Below are 22,157 nucleotides of genomic sequence, written 5' to 3' on the forward strand. Positions count from 1 at the left end.
GGTTTCCTGGTCTAGGGCTTGGAGTAAGCATCTCATTGGTTCTTATGAGCTTTTTTTAAGTTGTTTCAGGTTTCAACCGTCTGTTACTTAAGAAGTTACCTTGTGAGTGTTTTTGCCATTTCACACAGAGCTAAACAGAGGAGGGGCACTGACCAAAATTCTGATCTGTGATATATAACAATAAGTATCCTGCTTTTTTTTCCTCATTTTTACTAGTCATTGCTTATTCAATATATTTATAGTACTTTTTATTGTCTGCTGCATACTTTTTGCTGTATTGTATAGCTATAAACTAATCTTCATGGTTGTACTAAAATTGTCTGCCTTACAGGGCCTGATAAATAAGGTTTTTACTTTCACACTGTTTGTAAATATTTTCTAGATAGTTTCACTGTGTTTACGGTATTAACCTTGAAATTTTCTCCATTTGTTAAACATTTGTTTGTTTGTTCTGATTTCCTGCCAAGGAGTGTATTATATACCTGCTTTGTTTGCAGTTAAAGGCATTCTCTAGAGTCTCTTTGCTCCTTTGTTTGTTTAAAACTTTCATGTAGTGGTTTACTGCTGTTTTTCTGCTGTGATAAATATTTCTGTAGTGTTTTCTGCCTCTAGCTGTAATCACTGTAACTAGCTGTAATAGTTTCTCTCCCTATTGGTGTCTTGTTCTTATACTTGGTGGCTTTGCAGTTGCCTGCCCCTACTGTAAATTTGATCTGGGACACTCCTCCAAGTCTAGTATCATTATCTCATTCTACCTAATACAGAGAGAACTTTTGAGAAGGCCAACCCACTTAGTTTCTTAACCTTGAATTATCTCCTGTTCCTGTCTCCCTTTCCGCTTTAGTAAAAAAAAATTCTAAACTTGTTTCCTGCCTTTCCTGTAAATAGTATAGTCCAGATACAGATTTGCCGTATCCACAATGGTTTGTAAGGTTCTGAACCCCCCCCCCCCAAGCCTTTCTGTGTTGGTGGGAAGCTTTTTAGCTTATCAGTGGGAGTGATAAGCACTTAGTAGCCTATCTATCACAAAAGGAGTGGTTTCTGGCCCAAAAATTGTCTTTTATTGGCTGTTTGGGCAGTTTTTCCATCTCTTTCAACATTCTGCTTTAATAGCCCATTTTTTGCTTGTTTCCTGCCTTTCCTGTAACTAGTCTAGTCCAGATGCAGATTTGCTCTATCCAGGAATGTTTTTAAGCTTCTGATTGGTGCCAAAAAGTCTGCTCTTCAATTTTTCCCTTAGATCTGCTAGTTCTCTCCTGCACTTTTACTATCTTATTAGTCTAGCACTTTACCAGAGTTCTTGTAGCAATTATTGTAGCACACAAAAGTGCTACCAGCACTAAACGTTCAACAAAAAAACACCTCCAGTACTTATTATTGATGCCCACCCCTCCAGGCATGTCTAAAGATGAGTTCCTTGTGCTTTCTTCTATTAACCTGGTGAACTTAGGCATTCTGAGTCAATTTAGCAACTGCTTCATGTACTCTGACAACCCTCTCCTCTTACCTCCCAACATTCTGACTTGCGAGAGCTGCACTTATATATCCAAACAGGAGGCACGCACTCTCCAGCCAAGACTGGAATAGCTGGCTAAGAGGAGAAGGTCAACACTTGTACCACACCACATAAAACACATAGCTTCCAGAAGACACACCAGCACTGCCTTCACATAAAAACACAAACTACACACCCACCTTTGCAGAGGCTCTCAATAAAAATCTAGCCAAACAGCAGATGCTTCCAAGGCAGAAACGCTCACAACCACCACAATACAACACTAATCATGAGACACATAACTCTCCTAAACAGTGTACCACTCAACCAAAGCCCCTAAGGCAAAACAGCATGCCCAACACACAAGTCACAGGTGACTCGATAGTGAGGCACACTGATGTCCAACTCACTAGATTGAATAAGGAGAAAGTAACAGTCAGCTGCCTGACAGGTGCTAGGATCTGCCACATAACACATGCACTCAAGTCCCTCAACAACAGGTACAATTATGACTCTGTCATTGTACATGTGAGTGTGAATGACCTGAGACATATCTCCCTGGACTACATGAAAAGAGACATGGAGGAGCTCTCAGATTATGTAGCCCAGGTGGGTATGACCCTGGCCCTGAGCAACATCCTACCATCACCCAGAATGATACCACAGTACAAGCAGAAAATGATTGATTTCAACAATTGGCTAAGTTTCTGGTGTCATTCCAAGGGGATCCAGTATCTGTCTGCCTGGGATGACATGATTGACAGACCTTGATGCTTTGCCAGAGATGGCTTGCATCTGTCACCCCTGGGCTTCTGGATACTGGCCAAAGCTCTTGCCACCCCTATTGTGCCTTTTGTGGCAGTGTTCCAAAGACCAAATTACCACCATAACAGCTACAAACAAATGCAATCTGAGGGTCATGCTGCTCAATGCTAGAAGTCTAAGTCTCAAAATGCACTTGCTCAAAGCACACCTTAAAATGGAGAACATTAACATTTGTGCTGTAACAGAGACCTGGTTCAAAGCAGCAGAAAGTACCCCTGCACTACCAGGCTATAACTCATTCCACTTGGAATGAACTTTCCATTCCAGAACTTGGACCAAAGCTCCAAAGGTGATGGTGTTCCCATATTCATAAAGGATGCGCACACCTCCAGAGTGGTAGCCCAACATAACGCATCAGAGATATTTTAGGTGCAGCTATCACTGGGTAAGACAGCGATTCAGGTTTTAGCCTGGTATAGGTGCCCAACCATGTCCCAAGACTCACACTCCACGTTCCTAAGCACCCTGGAGAATATTAGGATCGAACCTAACACTCTCATACTGGGCGACTTCAACTACCCCTCAATTAACTAGGAAATCTACTCATGTAACAATACACTTGCCCAAGGTTTCCTGGAATTTATTTATTTCAATGCCCTGGACCAGCTCTTTCTTACCCCCACAAGAGGTAGCAACATCCTTGACCTGGTCATTACTAACATGGACGACCATTGCTCTACACAAATAGTCAACTCCTCCCTGGTTAGATCCGACCACAAACTAATCACCTTCAAAATCCACAAGCCTCCCCCCCCCCCCCAAAGGTAACCACCATGAAAAAGTTCTCCAAAGCTAACTTTGGGCTCCTAAAAACAGAGGTGGCTAACTTCATGGTGGTGGCCTAGAGTTCATTAATTCCAATGCCCTGGACCAGCTCATTCTTACTCCCACTAGAGGTAGCAACATCCTTGACCTGGTCATTATTAACATGGACGACCATTGCTCTACACAAATAGTCAACTCCTCCCTGGTTAGATCCGACCACAAATAAAACTTGGAAATCCACATCCCTCCCACTTCCCTCCCCTCCTAAAAGGTAACCACCATGAAAAACTTCTCCAAAGCTAACTCTGGGATCCTAAAAACAGAGGTGGCTAACTTCATGGCACCCATGTAAATGGAGAATAGTTGAATGACTGCCAAATCATACACCAATGCACTGTACGAACACAAATACATGTATCTCTCCATACCCAATAGGACCAAGACGTTCTCCTCGAAAAAAGGAAGCCAGTCTGGTAGTCCCCTGCCATAAACAAACTCTACAACAGAAGCGGTAAACGGATGCAGAATAAGGTGAAGTCTCAAGACTGGAAAAACTCCCTTATCAGCCTCAACAAAAAGTTGAGATCCCTCATAAAATCCTCTAAAGCTAGCTATGAAAACAAATTGCAGCAGATAGTAAAGACAACTATAAGGCCTTCTATAGTTATGTAAAGAATCTCCACAGCAATACCCAGATTTATTCTGAGCTACTGCACAATGATACCTTCTATACCAAGCCAACAGATATTGCCAATATACTGGCCGACAGATTCAGTGTCAATTTTACCCCTCTACTCTCCCAAAGGACCAATCACAATACCAGTAAATTGCTAGGCACCCAGTATTACTGCTGCACAAAACAATATTTTCCAATGCCAAGAATACAATTCTATGGGACCTGACAATATCCCTGGCTGTATTCTATATGAACTACAGAGTGAAATGGCACCACACCTGTGTGCCCTGTTCAATCAGAGCCTCACCTCAGGCTTTGTCCCTACTGAATGACACATTGCTACAGTCATCCCTCTCCACAAAAGAGGAGTGACTACAGACCCTGAGAACTATCACCCCATTAGCCTGATGAGTCTGATATGCAAAGCTATGAAACACATCATCATGGACCTAATAAACAAAGATATAGGGAGTCTCCAAACTCTGTATCCATACAGTTTGGTTTTGTGAAGGGTAGATCATGCCTGCTTAATCTGGTTGACTTCTTTGAGTCAGTCACCAGAGCTGTGGATGAAGGCAAGGTGGCTAATGCAGCCTATCTTGATCTGGCCAATGCCTTTGATACCATTCCCCACTCAGGAATCATAGAAAAACTCACTAAGCTAGGCATCAACCCCTAAATCACTAGGTGGGTTGCAAACTGGCTCACAGATAGAACCCACAGTATGACAGTAGTTGACTCCAAGTCAGACTGATGACCAGTCATGAGTGGAGTCCCACAGGGTTTGGTCCTGGGTCTGCTACTGTTTGGTATCTACTTCTCTGAAGTCCAGGCCAACATGAAGGGACTATGGCTGACAATGTTCACAGACAATTGCAAGTTGGGAGCTATTATTAACACCCCAAGTGATGTTGACATCCTGCAGAAAGGCCTCATTGAGACCAATGACTGGTGTCAAAACCATGGCCTTAAGCTCAATGCCAAAAAATGTGTTGTCAACTGCTTTGGGAAAAACTCAGTTCCCATGAATTATCACATCAATGTTAGTCCACTGAAGACAGAAGGCATTATAAGAGATCTGGGAGCACAGGTTGACAGCAACCTCTCTTTTGACCACCGCATTGCCAATGTGGTCAGAAAGTCCTTCTATGTGGCACATCTCATTACTAAGGTTTTTGCATCCAGGATGAAAGAGATCATTGTCTCCTTCTACTCTTCCCTCATTAGGACAATCATCGAGTATAATGCCCTATTTGGTATGTACGTCACTAGACACCTAGAACAACTCGAGAGGCCACTTAAAGTACCAACTATTCTCTGTCTCATATCACCTACTTAGAGGCACTTTCCCCTTGACTTACCAAGCCACGTCTGACCCAGCACTCTTAGAAATGCTACATCTAAAAAAATCCCAATCCCTCCAAACCACATGTTCCAGAGACCTCATCCTCATTACCACAATCAACAGAACATGCTAGAGGGACAGGTTCATAACCCAGGGACTGCCCATTCTATGGAATAGACTTCCCATACATGTCAAACAGAGCACCTCACTTGCCCTCTTCAAGGCAAACCTTGATGAGTGGATGGGAAATGGAAAATTCACCCTGGGGATCACTCCATTGGCTCTACTCGACAGAGAAACTGGGAAATAATGTCAGGTGGCACAATACTAGGGTAATTCTATGGGCTAGGCTTGTAAAGGCTCCAGGACCTTTAGCCTAGTACACACCTATGATCCTATGAACAATCTGGGGTTGGTTATTTTTATCTGTGCTCTGTGCATGGAGTACAATGTTTTCACTGAGACTTTGTACATCTCAGTGTAATATGCACAGAGTAATAATTATGCTGCTCTACTGCACATTGACTTAAAACTCACAGAAATCAAAACACCAAGCTCATCTCCATAGTTTTTATCTCCCTAAACTCTGTCTTCCATGGAAAATCACTGCTGGTTTAGTTTCCAAGTGTGTGTCAGCAATGATTGCTTTCTTTTGAAAGATTTCTCCATTCTTTATGTTTGTGTGACTGTAGAGCTGATATACATTTAGGAGTATGGTGGGCTTCTGGGTTATAGTGGGCCTTAACCTGTACAAAAAATGCATACATTTACTTGTTTCATCAAGTTGATTTCTTTAACAGTTGTTCTTTAGTGATTTGTAACTCAATGACGCATAGTGGAAGCATAACCCCTATAATATTTTCCTCTTTTCCCCAGGCCCAAGTAAAAGGCTTGCAAAAAGCAAAACCATAAAAAGTTATCTGATTGCAGTAGAGACCTGAAAACAAACAAACAAGCAAAAAAAGATCAACATGAGTTTTACAGGACTACAAAATAGAAATTCACTGAATGGCTTTATCCTAATGCTAGCACAGATACCAAGTCTCACCTGAAAGCACATCCAGCATACAGACAATTGAACTAATGGTTAAATAATACTAAACAAATGCAGTCGAGCAATGCTCAGTCCCCAAATCCTAAACGAATCATGCCAATCCCCTAATGTAACATAAGTATATCACAGTTACATCTGCCCCTCCAAGCATATGGACTCATAGCCACATGACCCTAACCAAGGACACTTAAATATACTATGCAATTCCAAGTAGACTAACAATGCTACACTCATGACAAATTGTTACATCCATGACCCCACTTCAGTCTATAGCCTTTAAAATATCCAAGAGTTATTTTTATTTGGGGTAACTGATGTAGTTATACAAAACCCCAAATGATAAACTAAAAAGCAAGTAAATTCAGTTTTAGCAAATTCAACTCTAAGCAGAAAATGGTATTGACAAACAACACATACATTCATAACATGGCTGTAGATTTTATGTCCCTGTAAACATTAACTTTCAAAGAAACTAGGTATGAGTCTTTAGGCTCATGAGAAATTGTATATGTTTTAGAATATGAACATAAAAATAATGATGCAAGCAAATTGGCATGTATCAATCTTTTTTCCTAAACATTGAAGGCACAGCTCACCATTAGAATTGTGGCTGATAAAGTTTTATTGAGAAATATGAATGGAAAATTGGTAATTATAAAATGAAAGGAAATAATTCACACCTCGACAGTGAATTATTCTTACAGAAAAAAGGTCTTATTGATACATATCAAATGTAATTAATGAGATCACTGTTAACTACAGCAAGGAAAAAAACTACAAACAAGAAAAATTTGATTTAATGAAAATGCCTGTGGAACCAATACCCATATCCCCAAATTAGCAACCTAGAATATATTACAGTTACACAAACTGGGGTGAAGTGCTGTTTAGTGGGTGTGTAGTAGTCAAATCCTACATTTTCTGTCTCCTCCAAATAAACACCCATGTCATGGTAATTTTTAGGTATATCTAAATATCATGCCTGCTTAGATGTTTATTATACCATGACCCTCCCAAAACGTGCACGCTGATTGGCCAGCGTGCCCGTTGTAAATCGAGTTATACTAATGGAAAAAGGTCCGGTCGCCCGGACTTTTTTCCATTAGTATAACTCGTTTTTTTAAAACACTGTCTCGCTATGTAAAATGTGTTTAACATAGCGAGACAGCTTTAAAATAAGCAACGGAGATCTCCGTTGCTTATTTTAAAGCTGTCTCGCTATGTTAAACCCATTTAACATAGCGAGACAGTGTTAAAAAGCAACGGAGAAAGCAAGATCTCCGTTGCTTTTAGTGTCGCTATGTTAAATGAGTTTAACATAGCGAGACAGTTAAAATAAGCAACGGAGATGTCCGTTGCTTATTTTAAACTGTCTCGCTATGTTAAACTAATTTAACATAGCGAGACTCAAAAAGCAACGGAGATCTTGCTTTCTCCGTTGCTTTTGCCCACAGCTCTGATGTACTGTGAAGGCGCGCAGTACATCAGAACTGCCGCGGATGCCAGACATCTGCGGAAGGGCAGTAAACAGGCATTATACTATGCCATTATTTAAGAAAAGTAATAGTTTCTTTTCTTAAATAATGTCATGGTATAATAGCAATAACCCACTTCTGGGTGTGGGTAATGCTAAATTTACCCACGGTTGGCTTTGTTTGGTCCACCGTGAGTAAATTTAGCATTACCCACACCCAGGCGTGGGTTATTGCTATAATAGCCTTTCAATGCCTGGTTTAGAGGGTTATGAACTTGTAACTTCTGTAAAGACAGGTTTATATATTGTATCTCCATATCAGTTTGACTTATATTCGGTCATGCCCTGCTCAATAAATAACATTATACACAACATTTATATGTAGCTGCTTCATATAGTTGATGTCCAAGTTAGAAGTGGTAGAACATGTATTAGATGGCCTTCCACAGAAGGCTGCATTTGTCCAAGTAGGAATTCTGTCATGTTTGAACAACAATTTGAGCAGATGTTTCACATAGATAATTCCACAATTTTATGTCCATCTCTTCATGTGAAATGTTACAGCAAAGACTGGTGGGAACGTAGGGTGGAATTTGTACATTAATTACAAGTACTAATTGCTTATGTGTGATAAGAAAACTGAAGCAACTAATGGTTCCTAGTCTTTCTCATTCCTGCTTACTGACATGTCAGAGAACACCAAGACTGATGACTGCCAACATTACTAAGAAATACTAAGAAGATGAAGCTGGTATAATACAACAAGCAGGCAGAAACATCCAGATAGATCCCATACCTATGCAAACTTAAATTCAATACTCATTTACCTCCTTTACAATGAAATAATATAATCATGTCATTTGTGTATGTTGGACAAATGTATCTTAAAGGGGTCTGCTGATAATTGTATGATCCCAGTTGTGACACCCCTGCACTGGTCCAGTAATCAAGGGGCCTCAATCCTCACCACTAGCACAAGTGAGGGATGTACACACTGAGGGGATGACAAGTACACACACAGTAAAATTTCCCTTAAGAGCACACAGAGATCACAGTCAGGCTGGGTCTGGTTTCTCCCTTTTTCTCTAGATCTCCTATAACACTCCCCACTGGCATAGCTATACAGTTGACTCCTAAGCCAGGGTTACAAGCCAAGTCCTCCCAACACTCTCTCTGTCCATCCAGTGCTTTGTGTCACTGCCCAAGTAGCTGACACACACACACACACACACACACACACACACACACACACACACACACACACACACACACACACACACACACACACACACACACACACACACACACACACACACACACACACACACACACACACACACTTTGAGATTTGATTTATACACAAACACACACCTGGGAAAGGCTGGCATATGTTTGCTAGCTATGCCCCCTTCTGCCCAGACTATAAGGTAGTTATCACTGCCACCAGAATCCCTTATCAGCTACTACAAGGCTCTTACCAAAGGGTGTCCAAACCTACTGTGTAATGTTACTATTAATCCAAATGGTAGTCTGACCAAGAGCAAGGCTATTTAGGAGTGGCCTGTACATTGTCAACAAATAGATATGCAAGTACTCTAAGAGCTTATCTGTCTGTAAACAAACCAGCCACAATTAAAAGGGTTAAATATATTTAATAATAAATAATAAAAGAACAAGACAATACTAAATAAGTAATCAGTTACATCAGAGTTAAAAATTGCAGGAAATATTTAAAACAACACTGCAGGACAGTCTCAAATAAATACAGAAAACATCTAAACTAATATTTGCTATATTCCTAACTATATCTAAAAGAGTTACTATGCCCTAAAAAACTAATTTACAGCAAGGCAAGTGCAGATGTGATGAGAGTGGATGTTCTTGCTAGGTCAAAGACAAAATACAAAATGCACAGTCTCTCTAAAAGAGTTCTTAAACTAATATCAAATATTACTGCTGAGTTAGCTTGGATGACATATCTTTTTTTACCTGACTTCAGTTCCCAAGCTAAACCCCTTTTTTTCAGAAACTAACAGAATTTAGCATCTCTGTGTGAAAAATCTCTCTCTCTCTCTCACATGTTTGCAGATCTTGGAAATCGTAAAACAATAAAACAATTTTACATTTTAAACCTAGTAATCACTTCTCTTTCAAGACAATACAAAAACTTCTAGTGCTAGACAGTGTGTATGCTTCTGCATTGAATGTGAGAGATAACATCTTTTGTTTATGGCCCAGTTATAAAGTAACTTAACCTCAACTATTCTAAGTTTTGCAAGTTAATCTTCTATGTTCTAGTAGGGTACACTGTTGATATATCTTTGAAGCTCAGTACTGTACAAACCCTGTTTAACACACACTTTTGTATCAGCAGTTTAATATACACGCAACATATAGTTCTAATACATATAATTATTTACAAAATTCCAGATAGTTGTGCTGGCAGTATTTCCTTCTGTCACATCAGTATTCAAATACATAACCAAATAAATGCATGATTTGAGTATTTCTAGCATTGTTGAGACCTGTGATATTACAATATGTAGGATATTCCATCAAAACTATATTTTTAAGGATTCATTATCTTATGTTCTCCTCAAATTGTTTTAGCTTTTGCTTTTTATCATCTTTCAGAGTGAGATATTTGCTTTATTCTCAGAACAGTGGGGACATATGTATGTCTCTGTTTGGATTTGTTAAGGGCAGGTCATGCTTACTCAACCTGATGGATTTTTTAGAAAAATTCACCAAAGCAATGGATGAAGGCAAAACAATATACTCCACATACCATGGCCTGGCAAAGCTTTTGACATAATTCCCCACCCAGACATTGTATAAAGGCTAAACAAAGTGGAAACAATCCCCTATGTCACTCCCTGGATTGCCAAATGGCTCACAGATATGATGCAAAATATGGGATGGTACCCCTACAAAGAGGCCAGTCACCAGTGGAGCTACCCAGGGTTCTGCACTGGGAATTCTGTTTGGTGTCTACTTTTCTGACATAAAAGTCAATGGCTCTATGTTTAACCATTGAATTACATTTGCATGAAATAGATAATCATAGAACCCTATACATCAAACGGTCATTTCAGTGAGCAGGAAAGTAGCTAGTTGGCCAGCACTTCCCCACCTGCCCTTTCCCCCACTGTAGTGCAGTCTCAGAGTTGCTATATATAGTTGGAGGGGTAGGTTTGAAATACTGCGATGTGTGAGATGAGGAAGTGTTGGCTAACAAGTTACTCTCCCTGTCTAAACAATGAATGCTCGTTTAATGAACAATCGATGGACAGGGGTCAGTGTTTAGCCATTTGATGCAAATGCCATTCAATGGTTAAACATAGATCTAAAGCTAATACCATAGGGCTCTGGCTGACTAAAATTGCAGATAACTGCAAGCTAGGAAAAGTCATTGACTCCCCAAATGACTTAGAGATCCTGCAGGAAGTTTTGTCTTAAATAAATGACTGAAACTAAATGCCAAAAATGCATTATTGCATCCATTGGGAAGTCATCTACCTCAGGGAGCTACTATATTGACAATACACTCCTGAAAGTTGACCCACTTGTTTGGGATTTGGAAACTTATATGGACAGTGACCCAACTTTTGGCCAGCATTCAAAGTAAGCTTTATTGTCATTTAGGAACACACACATGTAGCCTAAATGAAATTCTATGCTTCGGTACCTTCTTGAGAATACAAACAGAAAGTAAAACAACACATACATGTAAAAGTATTAACACAACTAACATACACACTCCTACTCCTACTCCCAGTACCAGTACTCCTACTCCCAGTACCCATACAAAAGAGCAGAAAAATTCCAACATTTGAATACACAATAGGTATTATTAGCAATACTATATATATATATATATATATATATATATATATATATATATATAATAGCATGTATCTATTGTTGTCAGAAAGTCCTTCTATATCACACAGCTTATAAACAAAGGGATTGTGTCCAGATCTAGGGATGTCAGTGTCCCCTTTTACTGAACTCATTAGACCAGTCATTGAATATAATGTCCCTTTTGGCATATATCTGTCCGTACACATGCAAACAAATGGAATATCCACAGAGGTATTCTTACTAAAAGGATACAAGGACTAAACAACATGTTCTAGATGGACAGAATCAAAGCATTGTCACTATGCTCGGTACCCTACAAACTGTTAAGAGGTAACCAGTGTCTGGCAAACAAGACATCCATCAAACCAAAATCCAGAGTCAAGAACTCAGTTACCACAAGTACCAAAAACTCTGATTTATTTAACTATTTTGTCAAGGTCTGTAACAGTTGTCTTCTTCAGAATATAAAATCACACAGACACATTACATTTAAATACAAATGTCTAAAAAACACATGACATTCTCGGCCAGTAGAACTTCAAAACCAATGAAATAATTAAGTGGGTTAATCCCCACCCCTAAAATTAACCTCTAACATAGACCAACACTACCTTCTAAATTAAATAACTGTCATTACATATTTAACATAAAACTTTCATTACATACATCCAAAACAAAAAAATTCATTCATATAGCATAGGACCAAAGCCTTAACAGGCTCCCAATGCTGATGGAATCATTAAGACCCGGGAAAACCGAGGCATTAAGCCTAACTTGCCAACAAAGTTCTTTAATCTCAAGCAGGTCTTCCCATTAGTCCCCCTCTCACATCTATTTTCACCCCTTCTACCACCGCAAATTTAAATTCATGTGCAGGATTTTTTTGTATACGCTTGTGTAAAGCATTATTGATATTAAAATTATTTAGATCACTAACGTGATCATAAAGTCTCTCTCTTAACCTCCTCTGAGTCTTCCCTGTGTAAAATCCACTACACATTGTGCATAGGATGGCATAAACCACCCCTTTTGAGTTGCATGAAAATCTCCCATTGGGCCTAATAAAAATATTATTAATCTTTATTTTATCAATGTTCAACACAAACTTGCACTCAGGACCCACACTTTTTGGATCCCCTAATCCCAGTGTACAACTCCCTTTCTCATTCCTTTCCATCAAATTCTTAATGGCCATCTCTCTTTTAAACACTATATTAGGTTTAAATCCCAGTTTGTCCAGGACATTTTCTGGTCCTTGAAAAATGTGCCAGTTCTTAATTAGGATGTCATAAATTCTATCATGGACTACAGTGAATCTAGTCCTCCAACCCATTACTGATGGATTTAATGCACATCAACAAGTCAAATAGCATCAGAAATACTTGGCCTAGGGAGCCAAACCTCTTCTGCAATATTAATAGAATGGTTTGGAGGGACAGTTATATCTCACACAGGATACTGCTGCTGTGGAACAGTCTCCTCATCCACATAAAACAAAATTCATCCCTGTTCATATTCAAGCACAACTTAGATCTATGGATGAGAAACAGAAAGTTTACCCCAAGACTGGTCCCTGTACTACTAATGGACAGAGGCAGCTGCTAAATGCTTTATCCCATGCATGGGTCCCCCTGAAGTTACCTATGGTATGATCCCAGTAGACCGCCAGCACAGTGACACAGCAGTTAGAATTGTTGCCTGACAGCAAGTGGTTCTTTTGTTCAATTCTCAGCTGGGGTGCCTTCTGTGCAGAATCTGCATGTCCTCCCTGTATTTGTATGAGTTTCATCCAGGTGCTCCGTTTTCCTTCCACATTTCAAAGACATGCATCTGGAGTGTCTCTCCCTGGGCCTCTGCTGAAAATGGGCTACATTCCAGTCGGACTTTCCCAATAAACAAATGTCAAATAAATAAATAAATCTACTATAGGATGGGTAAGGTCAATATAAAACCAAATGAGTTAGGTGAAATGAGCAGAAAAAGGGAGATTGGCTAGGCTTAAAATGGCTCACAAAGGCAGCTAGTCTAGTACTTACATATGGACCTATAAACCTATGGAGTGCTACAAAGAGTGGAAAAGCATGTAGAGTTTCTGAAGAAGAATGGTGTTAGTGGATGGTGGATTTGATGAAATTAGGTAAAGAAGAGTAAGCTGGTGGTCTGTATAATGCTTCAATGATTGCTTGGAACACACATATTCTCTTTCCAGTTAAGGGAAGTGAGCATATTAAAAATTAGAACATTCTAATGTGTAAGTGCTTGCTGTAACTCTCCTGTCATACCCAAAATTTAGCGTAATCGCCATGGGCTCAAATATTTTTATATACTTCATTTACTTAATGTGAATTTTGTGAATGTTGTGTCAAACCTTAGAACTCTTTGAGGAAAAGAGTGCATGTGTTCCAAGCTAGTGACTGTTATTATCGTTTTCTTCTCAGTGTGTCAGTTGTTATCCTTAATTACAGAATCTGTTTTAAACTAAACCATTGTGGTAGAGATAGCATTCGTACTGTGTGACATCTGTACCGTCAACAGTCAAAGGTTTAGTAGGCTCTACAACGTGAAAAAAATATGAATTATACAATGACTATCCATTAATATTCAAAAATGAGCACACTGATTGATCAATCCAAGGCAGTAAGACAAAAAAACAACTGAAACAAATGAAAGGGCAGCCAACGACACAAGCCACTGTCCAGCAAAATGAAACGAAAATTTATTGTTAAGCAACACTCTTTTCACTGCTTTTCGTCCTGTATGAATCACAAAACTTCCTCAGACAAAGTGTTTTCAGATGGCAATGCTTATAAATACTGGTAATTAAACAATTAAGGGCAATTAAATACTTAAAACAGCAATTCAGTAAATGGGTAGCAAAAAGCACTTACATAAATGTGTAAAAACGTCAGTACATAAATACAAGTAATCAACCAACACTTCTCCCAAAAAAAATGCCCTGTTAAAAGCTAAATTCTATTTTTATTATTATTTCTATAGTAAAAATGTTAAAAGCATTAAAAATATATAAAATATATAAACCTAAATTTCTATGGTCAGTGTTAAATCAACTTATAAAAATACCATGAACAGCACTGTTAAACAACATTGGACGATGGTATCTAGCCAGGTTCTTAAGCCTCAAAATACACTTAAAGGATAGAGTCATATAACCCAGGGAAACTACTTGCATCCAAGCGGAGTTGCCAAATTAGTTCTAATTTTTCTAGTAGCAGTGACAGTGTGCCACCTCTTATGTTCATTGGAACCATATCTATCCCTTTAAAACTGAACTCATGTTGGGGGTAGGTTCCTATATGTTTAGCTAAGGCATTCTCATATTTATCTTTATTAATACAATACTGGTGTTCATACACACATTCCCATAACCTCCCGTCAGTTTTCCCGACATAGAATGTGGGACAGTGGTTGCACTTGGCTAAGTAAACTACCCCTCTAGTTTGGCAATCAATCTTGTGGTTGATGTCAAATTTAGTACTTCCCACTACAAAGGAAGATCCCGTGGTCATGAACTTACAAAACTTACACATGTTACATTTAAACATACCCTTCCTTGTCGTAAATGGTATGTTATCCCCCTCCAAAATACCTTTAAGGTTCATGCCTCTTCTGAATACAGTTCTAGGCTGGTCTACAAGGTTTTCTCTTAATGTGTTCTCATTAGTTAGGAAGCACCATTTTTTTTATATTATGGCTTTAATGTTACTGGCATCAACACTAAATGAACAAACGAAGTTCAATTCAGCTGGTAAATTCTCTTGTGTGGAAGTCATAAGTAAGCCAGCTTGGCCTAAATTTAAAATTGGTTTATAAAAACCAGTATCTCTCATAGTTTGGACTTCGTACATCACTTCCGAGACCATCCTGAGGGGGTACCCTCTTTTAATAAACATGTCTTTCAATAGGTCGCATTCCAATAGGAAATCATCCATTCTAGTAACCATTCGAGCTGCTCTAACTAATTGCCCTTTCACGACTGATTTCTTCTGTGACAAGGGGTGACAGCTAGAATAATGGAGAAAGGCATTAGAATAAGTCTCCTTCCTAAAAATTCTAGAGACATAGCAGTCTTTACTATAGTCTTTGGAAAGTTCCACATCAAGATATGCTATCCATTCAGTGCAAAAGGAAGATGTGAACTGTAAAAATGTGGTGGTAGAATTAAAGTAAGATAGCAAGTTTCCTGCCTGAGAGAGGTCCCCTTCAAACAAGATGAATATATCATCCAAAAAGCGTGTGTAAAAATGGATGTTTTTGGAAATGCCAATAGTATTATTCAATACAAATTGGTTCTCCCAGTGTGCCATTACTAGGTTGGCGAAGCTGGCCCCACAAGGTGATCCCATCACTATGCCAACCTTTTGGAGATAGTACTTGATGTTAAAGGTCACAAAATTACAAGATAAAATAATGTCAAGTAATTTGCCCACCAAGTCCAGTTCCTCACGTGTGGCCCCATTTTTCTGCATGGTTGCAAAGGCCCATTCCATGCCCTTGGTGTGGTGTATAGAGGAATAAAGGTCTTTAACATCCACTGTTAGAAAATTCCTTTCACCACAGAAAGGTAGGCTATTGATTTTGTCCAAAAAAGACCAAGAATCCTTGCAAATCTGACTTTCTGGCAGTAAATATTTTTTCATGATAGAATCAGCAACCTTTGTACAAGCATATGTTATGCTATTTCTTGCATCCACTAGGGGACGCATCAGGAGGTCTTGTAAATTCTTGTGGATTTTTGGAATGCCAAAAAATGTATTGATCAGCTCAACCAGCATGCCCATTGTAAATCAGAGAATATACCAATGGAAAAAAGATCTGGTTCCCCAGACTTTTTTCCATTAGCATATTTCATAATTTTTTTACTTTTCTTTCTTTTTTTAATAGAACAAGAAAACGGAAGACCTCAAACAAACAAAGGAGATGATGTAGAGAAAAATAAGAGGATAATTAGGTATGTTCAGAAAAACTAAAGAAACTTACCTGATTATCCTTTTATTTTGTCTGTCCTGGCTTTCCCAAACATTAAAAGTCTCCAGGTTTCTTTTTTCTTTTGAATAAAAAATAAATAAATAAATAAATAAATAAAAGGTAACAGAGATTTTCCTTTCGCTGTTGCTTCCTTTGCACAGCACTGATGTACTGCATAAGCATGGAAACACAAGCCCCATACGCATGCACAGTACATCAGACAAAGCCCCAGGATACCAGAAAAATGTGTAAGGGCACCACGGAGACATTATACAAAGACATTATTTAAGAAAAGTAAGCATTTTTTTCTTAAATAATGTCATTGTATTATAGCAATAACCAACTGCTTGGTTTGGTATATTGAAGATTTACCCATGGTTGCTTTTATTTAATCACTCAGACTTCACCCTCATGATTAAACCACACCACCCTTGGGTAAATCTTCAATATACCACACTAACGTCGTCAGTTATTACTTAAATAAATGCATAAGTGCAGGCATGCCACAAAACAGAAAATAACTGGAACATGGGCTTGAACTTTATCATATACTACCAAAATTGACATAATTGTACAGATCAAGAATTCTAATTATGTTCTTTCTGAGACTGAGAAATATGAAAAAGAAAAAAATCATATAAAGGATAACAGTTCTCAGCAGCAGTACTAGGGTTCATGTTCTGTAAACTCTAATTTGAGAAGTAATTTAAAAAAGGCTACAAAAATTATATGTGGGACCACCAGTGCCAACACTTGTAATGGCATGGGATCACAGTTTTAAAGTACTTTAATAAAGAGACTTATAAATAAAAGGGGGGACAATATGATTCATAAACCAAATATGTAATTAAAATGAGTTAAACATTTATATATTTTGATACAGCAGCTCTCATAAAACTATCTCCCTTGCCCTTCTTCAGTTTTGACTTTTATATTGTCTTTACTCATATGTTATGTTGATGTACATATCTCATTACTAACTACTATGGTATTAGAGCTGCACACATTTGCCTCGTGGCATTACTCAGAGGTATACAATGATAGCAGCATTGGTGTCAGATATAGGTGCTACCACAAAGAAACAAGCAGCATCAGTTAAAAATACACTTCCTACTGCTCTTGCCATTGCATATAAAAATTGAGTATGCATCAAAAACATACCAACTTTTTTCTGATATACAAATATTCCTGCTCAACATCTGTATGAAGTCTTTCAAATGGCATCTAATAAGCATATTTATTTATTTATTTTTGTTTTCTGTTTACTGGAGTAGTGTGCTGATCAATACTGATCAATTTTAGGCTTAACTCTAAGTGAAATAGGAAATATTTCACAAACAAAAAATACAGAAATATAAGCAGTAAAAGAATAGTTCAGACAAATTACATAGAAAAAACGTGTTTTATGTCCCTGCAAATTTTTCATCAAAGTGAATAACAGCCTTGTAAGAAAAGGATTCCACTGTTTTCTTGCATCAATAGTTGTTAACATCTCTGTGTATGTGAACTAACGTTTGACAAGGCAATAAAATATAAACTATGAAAAATAAATAGATAGATAGACAGACAGACAGATAGATAGATAGATAGATAGATAGATAGATAGATAGATAGATAGATAGATAGATAGATAGATAGATAGATAAATGGTAGATAGATAAATAGATACATGCACACATAAATACATAAATATGCAGAATATTTTTTTTCTGGGATGCAAAAAGATGAGAGCTGTAAACTGAACACTGAAGGAGCTGCAGGCAGATGGAAAAGAGCACATTTCATTAGAGCACTAAAGCTCTTTCAAAAACTTTGAGGTAAGTATTTTAATAGAAAAATGTCATGGCTGACTAGTTTCACTTTCCAGCAGAATGCTGATCAATGCTACCATGGGAGCTGTATCCAAAAATGTAACACTGGTGTAATTTAATCCGGTACGTTCAAACTATTTTATCCCTTTCACATTTTGTATCTTTATTAGACCAGTATTTCCCAAGAGGAACATTCAGTGAAGCTCTAGGCAAATGTGTTTAGCAGTAGAGGTAGACATAGTTTGTACTTTTTAATCTTCTTTTTTGTCTGTCCAAATCAGCATTTCCTAGCAACAAACCTTTTGCATATCATAACTTCACAAATTCATTTATATTTGCCCCTTCTTATGTAAGTTTGCTCTTGACAACTGTGAAATAATTTTAAATAAAAGATGAAGACATAGCACCCTCTTTGAAGCACCATGTAAAAATAAAAGGATGACAAAGAAACAAAAAGAAAATAACAAAATCCACACAGGTTCAGTTATCTGAATACTGTTTGTGTTACACCTGAAACAATTAGGGCAACACAGTACATTAACAGGAACAGAGAGAAAATGACACGTGATGTGTGTATGAGTAAATGTCTGTGTGTGTGTGTGTGTGTGTGTGTGTGTGTGTGTGTGTGTGTGTGTGTGTGTGTGTGTGTGTGTGTCTACTTCTATGCATGCTGAAGTGCTCAGAGCTATATGGTTAGCATGCTCTTTTCAGGCATACTACATAAATGTTGATTGTCATAAAGGAAGTAAATGTTTGCATTAGGCAAAAGTTAACTAAAGATGCCCTTGTGGTTTTGTACTACTGCCATACAGTTTTCCTCACACTCACTAAATGCTGGCTTTCAAAAACATTACTTTGTGGGCCTTTGTATATTTTTCCTTCTCTGTTTTTGTCTATCAACATGCATTTTTTTCTTTAATCATATCAGCTTGAACTTTAACAAGTTCATAAAAACAAAGTAAAAAGTGGGTTGGCAGTAATCTGACAAATAACATAAGGTACAGTCTGAAACAGAAACCACTCTTGGAGCAGTGCTAATCTTGTTGGGGTTAACCTGCTATGGCAGTGCTAACAAGACTCAGAACCCCAGTATTTTGCAGATGCAAACAAGCCATATTCAGTCTCACAGTCATAAATAAGCAGCACCCCCAGTCCCTTACTTAACATTCAATAATATCAGCATACAATACAGAAGATGGACCATAATAGCTGAATTTCAGCATCTTATCTTGTTGTAGTTTATGGGAAATAACACACTGTTCTTTTTAACAGCTGCTGAAACTATATTTGGAAAATGTTACTAATGAGAATTACTTAACATCCTGTGACAGTTCCGAGTGACATGTTGATTAAATAGCACAAATGGGTTATCTTGTTTGGCACACAAACTTACCTGCTGTCCGATCCTAGATATCCAAGTGTCCAACAGCAATTGTAACCTAGAGCGATGAAACATTTTAGTGGTCTTTACAGCCACAAATATATCCTTTATGTCGAGTTTTCTCAGAGGGAGTTTACCTTTCTGGTCCGATACAGTGTTATCTTCGACCAGTCCTTCCAATAACTTCCCCTGACCTAGCAGCCTCTTCCCAAATGATAACAGAGTCCTGTTCCAAAAGGATTTTCTATGAGACCAGTAATGAGACTCTGCAGAAGGCTGCAAGGCATCTGACGACTCTGCAGTGTACAGGACAGGTGTATAGTCTTTTCCCCAGTTAGTCCCAGCATGGAGATCCATGAAAATCACCAGAAAACAAGTGATGAGTGCACCAAATAGAGCAATAAAAATTCTTTTCAGACACAGCTTCATAATAGAGGCAACAAACAAAAAATATATAAATGTTTAAACTTGCTCAAGATGTGAACAACCACCAGACATGGACAATGAAAGGCTTTGATTGCCAAACAGAATGACAGCATATAAAAGCAAAAGCATTTTCAGAACTGATCCCTTTACAGCATGAAATAAATTGATATCACAGTTAGGTTTCTTCTTCAGAATTCCAGTGTAATAAATTGTTAAAATCCAGATGAGAGAGTTCTTGTATGTGCTAAACCTTTGATATGGCTGGAAAAAAAAGGCAAAACAACAAAATGACTTAAAATATTTTGCCACAATTCACTCTTAGCAGAGTTAGGCTGTAAACTGTGTCACTTTGGCTTCAGTCCCAAACTGTTCTCTGTTCCTCATCATTGTTTCTTCTCATCACTACAAGCTTACGGTCTGAACATGGCCAGTGTCAGTAACAAGTGCTAACCCCTCCCACTGTATATCTTGAGAGAGAAAAAAAGAGGAAGGGAAAAAGAGAGAGAGAAGAGAGAGAGGCTTCGTAAGAGAAATATGTTTGCTCTAATGAGGGGCAGCACAGGCAGGAGCTTTGTTAAATACCTGAGGTAAATCCCTTAGGTTATATTTTACAAGAAAATAATGGAAACATTAAAGACTGGATGTTAAATAATTTTAAACTAGTGAATATTTTATGAGACGCATGGTACAGGAAAGAGAGTAAGTGTATATCCAATCTGTAGTTCATTTCTAGTCATGTAAGCACAACTTAAAACTTCCTCGCTTTCAAACTTTCACAACGTATTTGGTAATGTCACTTTTTAGTTTACTTCTTTAGAATTCTTTGATTTATTTTCAGGTTCTACTTGGTATTTTGAGGTACACTTAAAACAAAAGGTTGTTACACTGCCACGGTTTAGCATTTCCATGACTGATTTGTCTCAGCAATACAAATGCATGCTATATTATTAGTATGCATAGAAGAGCTTTCATAACAAGGCCACCTGATGGGGTAGTAAACATTAACATAAAGGAACTTTTTATAGCATGTGGTGATATTGTAGAGCAGTCACTGAAGAGCGTGGACATGTTCTCTAAAATGTTAGAGAATACTGTGGGCAGTGTAGTGATATTCTGTTTTACTGTATGCAGAAGGGCAGGTGACTAAAGGCACACTCAACATATAAGTTCTCTGCAGTACTTTCTGGTGTTGTAAGCAAAGGCAGCTTTGCAAAATGGTAGAGACTACAGCAAGTTACTGAGGTGATGGTACAATTAGGGCTTGCCTTATGTGAAAAGGAGCTGCAGACAAAAGGCCACAGTCATATTGTTCATCACACACACAGCTTCTTGCTCCCTCATGATCGTTCCCATGTTCTAAAACCTCTGCTCCCTTCTACACGGCACGTGATTTAGAATTAAGCAACATTCTCAACTTGCTTAGTTCTTCATTCATAGCCAGCATAGAAGATGGAAACATTTGAGGCATATCCTTATTGCACGTTACAGGAAAGCATCAACAAATTCAGATGTTACAAAAAAAAGGAAAAGTTGCAAGTAACAGAAGTCTATCATCTAAGTATCTTCCTTACTCCAGCGAGTAATACCAAATGGGAAAAAGCCAGAATGACTATATCCACTGGAGAAGGAAAGCAGCATATGTGTTCTTTACCTTGTCTCAAAAGAGTGGGAGTTGTTCCTAACGTCTTCCTAGATGATTGAATAATCCTGCAGATCAGGTAGACCAGGAAATCTGAAACTAGCAGGTAGACTCCTGTATCCATTGGTGAGATCATCTAGAGGCAGTGCAGTTACCGATTTGGGGCTCTGTACCCACATTACATGAATTTTGTCAAGACAGGGATGGGGGGGGGGGGCTATGTTTTTTAAGGCCACACTGGAAAAACAGTTAGAACAAAAATGCCAGAGTAATAGTCATCCCTCTAGATATCTAGTAGGAAAGAAGGGTAACAAAGTGGCTCATTGTCTAGGATTAAGTTATCTGCTACAAAGCTACAGGGCATGCAGTTTACTTTCTGTTTGGGATTTCCATATTCTTATCATGTTGTAAAGATT

The 22,157-nt window shown here is 38.2% G+C and overlaps 1 protein-coding gene across 1 annotated transcript in view; it reads right to left on the reverse strand.

Moving 5' to 3' along the window:
* The window catches only part of MFNG (MFNG O-fucosylpeptide 3-beta-N-acetylglucosaminyltransferase), a 468,185-nt gene extending 447,660 nt beyond the window's left edge, over positions 1–20,525 (reverse strand). The window contains exon 1 of the mRNA XM_044068023.1: positions 19,689–20,525. Within this exon, the coding sequence (XP_043923958.1) occupies positions 19,689–20,105 (417 nt within the window). The 5' untranslated portion in view covers positions 20,106–20,525. The remainder of the gene's footprint in view (positions 1–19,688) is intronic.
* Between the last annotated feature and the right edge of the window lie 1,632 nt (positions 20,526–22,157).

The sequence above is a fragment of the Protopterus annectens genome, chromosome 1.part0 (assembly GCF_019279795.1).
Source record: "Protopterus annectens isolate FY-2018-M chromosome 1.part0, PAN1.0, whole genome shotgun sequence".
In the NCBI taxonomy this organism is placed as follows: domain Eukaryota; kingdom Metazoa; phylum Chordata; order Ceratodontiformes; family Protopteridae; genus Protopterus; species Protopterus annectens.